General features: G+C 44.4%; 1 protein-coding gene across 1 annotated transcript in view; it reads right to left on the bottom strand.

The window, feature by feature from the left end:
- The window catches only part of LOC104162177 (collagen alpha-1(XX) chain-like), a gene marked incomplete at its 5' end in the record, with an annotated part of 32,062 nt that overhangs the window by 22,128 nt on the left and 6,510 nt on the right, over window positions 1-3,424 (bottom strand). Inside the window, 3 exons of the mRNA XM_009700842.1 lie at window positions 968-1,024; window positions 1,324-1,453; window positions 2,107-2,249. Of these exons, the coding sequence (XP_009699144.1) occupies window positions 968-1,024; window positions 1,324-1,453; window positions 2,107-2,249 (330 nt within the window). The remainder of the gene's footprint in view (window positions 1-967; window positions 1,025-1,323; window positions 1,454-2,106; window positions 2,250-3,424) is intronic.

Raw genomic sequence — 3,424 nt, 5'->3', positions numbered from 1 at the left:
TTCCTGCTGCCTTGTTGTTCTCTTTGGTTTTTTGTTTTTTGCCCCAAGTCTCAGCCCAATGCAGCTATTCACTGTGCAATAAACATTAACTCCTGCAACGTCAGACTATTTCGCTCGATAGTTTGGTTGCATATCACTATTGGAGTCTTTTACTCACATCCAACAGTTTTCCCAACATTATTACATATTGTCTCCACTTCTTCAAAAAAGTTACTTTACAAAACGTATAGAATTTAGTGTTTCTTCCATTGTCTTTTCAGCTACCATAGCCCAAAATCTACATTAAATTCTACAAGCTGACTCATCAACCTTATAGGAGGATTGTTTTCTGCTTGAAAGTTCGCAGAACTTTTCCACTGTGTTCAAACATCTGTAGATTTCCTCAATAAACCACTTGAAAATTTAGTCTGATCTATTCATTGTTTTTCTTATCTAATTTTCTCATCTAATCTGCTTCATGCTTCCTTCTTGGCTTCCCTCAACGAATTTTAAAAACTGAAGTTTTGTTTAGAATCACTTCAAATATACAGGAAAAAATAGCACTGCCACAATATCTGTATTCTAATATTTACTTCTTAATAACTTTTTATAACCCTGCTAGTTCAACATTTCTCACTAATCCATTTCATAGTTTGCTTTATATCAGCTATGAGAACATATGCTCATTAAATTTAATAAGGGATTTTACAGGGAACTTTAATTTAAAACATGTCATCATTCCCTTTGCTCCATTTTGGTCAAGTTGTGCAGAAATCCTCTAAAAATACTACCAGTCTCTTTACTAAGTGAGTCTGATTTTAAGAAGTTATGTGGTTTCTGGCTGTCCTTGGACAGTCCCCAGAGGCATCTGTCAAGAAATGACAGATCCGCTCCTGCCTGCTCTGCAGAACCCGCACCGTGAGATTTGTTACCCAAAAAAAAAAAAAAGGGGAAAAAAAAAAGCTAGACTTTGTAGGAGGTGATTTACCTTCTGTTTTCAATGGAATGAATCCTCGTATTGAAGGGAATTTAGACAACACAGGAGCTGAAAGAGAGAGCAATGCACGCGTGAGCTCTGTTATTCAGGACCGTGATGCCTGGGTCAAGACCCGGATGGTCACCAGCCCCTCCCGGTCATCCTGGAATTGCCAATAATGCACAGGAGTGCATAAATCAGGGCAGGATTTTCCCTTTTCAAGGCCAGTAGTCTACCCTGCTGATCAAAACCCTTGCCTTGGCCATAGCCCAGTGCAAAGGAGCCCATTGCTGCCCCAGTAGAGATAGCCTCATGACTGATAGATGGAAGGTTATGAAGAACATGCATGTTCTGGCTGATACACTTACCCGTCCGTCCCGTTGTGGATGTGATCTCACTCTCTCCTGTGTAGTGGATGGCAGAAATGGTCACCTTGTAGGCTCGATCAGGCAGCAACGACTGCAGGGTCACGCTGCTGCTTTTGCCAGAAGCCATGATCTACAATGGGGTGGAAGAAGAGCCCAACATTTGGGCAGGCTTCCCGTTATAGCTCTTACTCAAACCCCAGAGATACGTGGAGGGGTTCTAGTGGCAAGTCCTGGGGCAGTGGGGCTCAGGGCAGCATCCCTGCTCGGTTCAGGCAACAGTGAGAGCAAGCTGAGGAAGCCTGGCTATGCATTGCCATTGGACTGGCTGGGCCCAGGAAAAAGCATTTTGCTATGTAAAGACCCCAATATTCCCCATACAAATGCAGTAGAAGTGCCTTATAACATGGTAACCAGTCTAGGTTTGAGTAGAAAATCTGGGGTTTAAAATGTTCATGTTTAACCTCCTTAAGTCAGAGAGGCAGCAGCTTTATCCTCTACCCCTCTTCCTCCAAGAATTCCCCACTCCAGTTCAGGGAGGGCAGAAAGCTGCATTATGAGCAGCTCTGATGGACACAAATATCTTAATCACGAAGAAGCCTGGAGCTTCTCTTCGCAAAGCAACACATGAGCAAGTAAGGGGAAGAGATTTGGTTTTGTAGTCCTGCAAACCAGCTATCCTTGTGGTAAATCCTACTGGGGTGAGTTGAGCTCCCCTAGGTATGAAATTGTCCCCATGACCCTCTGGTCCAGTGCCTGTCACCTACAAAGGAGCTGAAGACTTACTGTTTGCTGAGCACCAGCATCGGAAACGGGGTTGTAGGTGATTTTGTAGTGCTGTATGCGGCCGTCGGGGGGGGTCCAGTGGACCTGGAGGCTGGTGGGGGTCTCAGAGTCAATGAAGAGGTTGGTGGGTGGGCTCCGGGAATCTGCAACGGGAGTGAAAGGTGAACAGCATAAAAGGTAGGTAGTAATGTCTATAAATGGAGGCCGTGGCACTTGCTTCCAAACCCATTTCTGAACACTTCAGTGCTCTGCTGTGCTGTTAACCAACACTCAGAGCAGCAGCAGTAACCTTGGGGACCAGGCAAGAGAGAAAACATATTCTGGAGGGATGAGCATTGCCCAAGTACAACACAGTACAACTCAAGCATTCAGCAATTCAAAGACTAGGACATGGAAAAGAAATCTTGGAAAGGAGGAAGAATCCTGGAAGCACAAGGGAAAAAGATCCTTTGTATACGTCATGGATAAACACCAAAGGCTAGCCTTCAAAAAGACACAAACTGCAACTGAATTTCATCAAGGATCTGGAGACACACTGGACAAACAGGTTTATTGTCAGTTAAACCTGGATCACACATCAATGTTAATCCACCATAATTTCTAATATTATCCATTTTTTTCTTTCTGTTTTAAAATTATTCTTAAAAACCCCAGAGCATCTCACAACATTTTTTCTAGCACTTGTCACACCAACACCCACAGCCTCGAGGAGCAGATCATACACGGTGCCGGAGCTACTCTCCCTTTCCTGGCCCTGCACTGCGATGTATGGATGTATCCCCAACAGGCAATGGGCTGAGCTGCGGTCAGTCAGAAAAGGATTTGCCAGAGACCAAAGCTGAGCAATTTTTAATTATGTAAGTGCATTTCTTTCCCTGGGGTCCTGCTGTGTAGCAAACTGGACCTGGCAACAGAGGCTATTATGCTGGAGTGATTTCTCTAAGCAGGGATTGAGAGTCAGTAAGAGAAAGGCAGAGGGGGTTAAATCCGTCCGCTGTTCAAACAAGGGGCTTGAGAGAGTGGGGCCATCTACTCCTGGAGCTTGTTTCCAAAGCAGTGCCTTGCTCTGCATAAATGCATGTGCCTGGCCTTGAACCCAGGCTGGTGTGAAGACACAGAAGTCTTGGACAGAGAAAAGGAAGCATTTTATTCAAAAGAGACTAAAAATGATGGGTAAACCCCAAAGACAGTCAAGGACACACCTCCAGGCTATGAGATTACTATTCTGCAGTTTTACCTGTAAAGATCTTCTGCCCACCCAGCAAAGTCTAGGGTGACCTTAGAGCACAGGTTGAATGAGGATCATTTGCATCTTCAT

The sequence above is a fragment of the Cariama cristata genome, unplaced genomic scaffold (genome assembly GCF_000690535.1).
Source record: "Cariama cristata isolate BGI_N322 unplaced genomic scaffold, ASM69053v1 scaffold15845, whole genome shotgun sequence".
NCBI lineage: Eukaryota > Metazoa > Chordata > Aves > Cariamiformes > Cariamidae > Cariama > Cariama cristata.
This window is presented reverse-complemented; position numbering and strand designations above follow the sequence as displayed.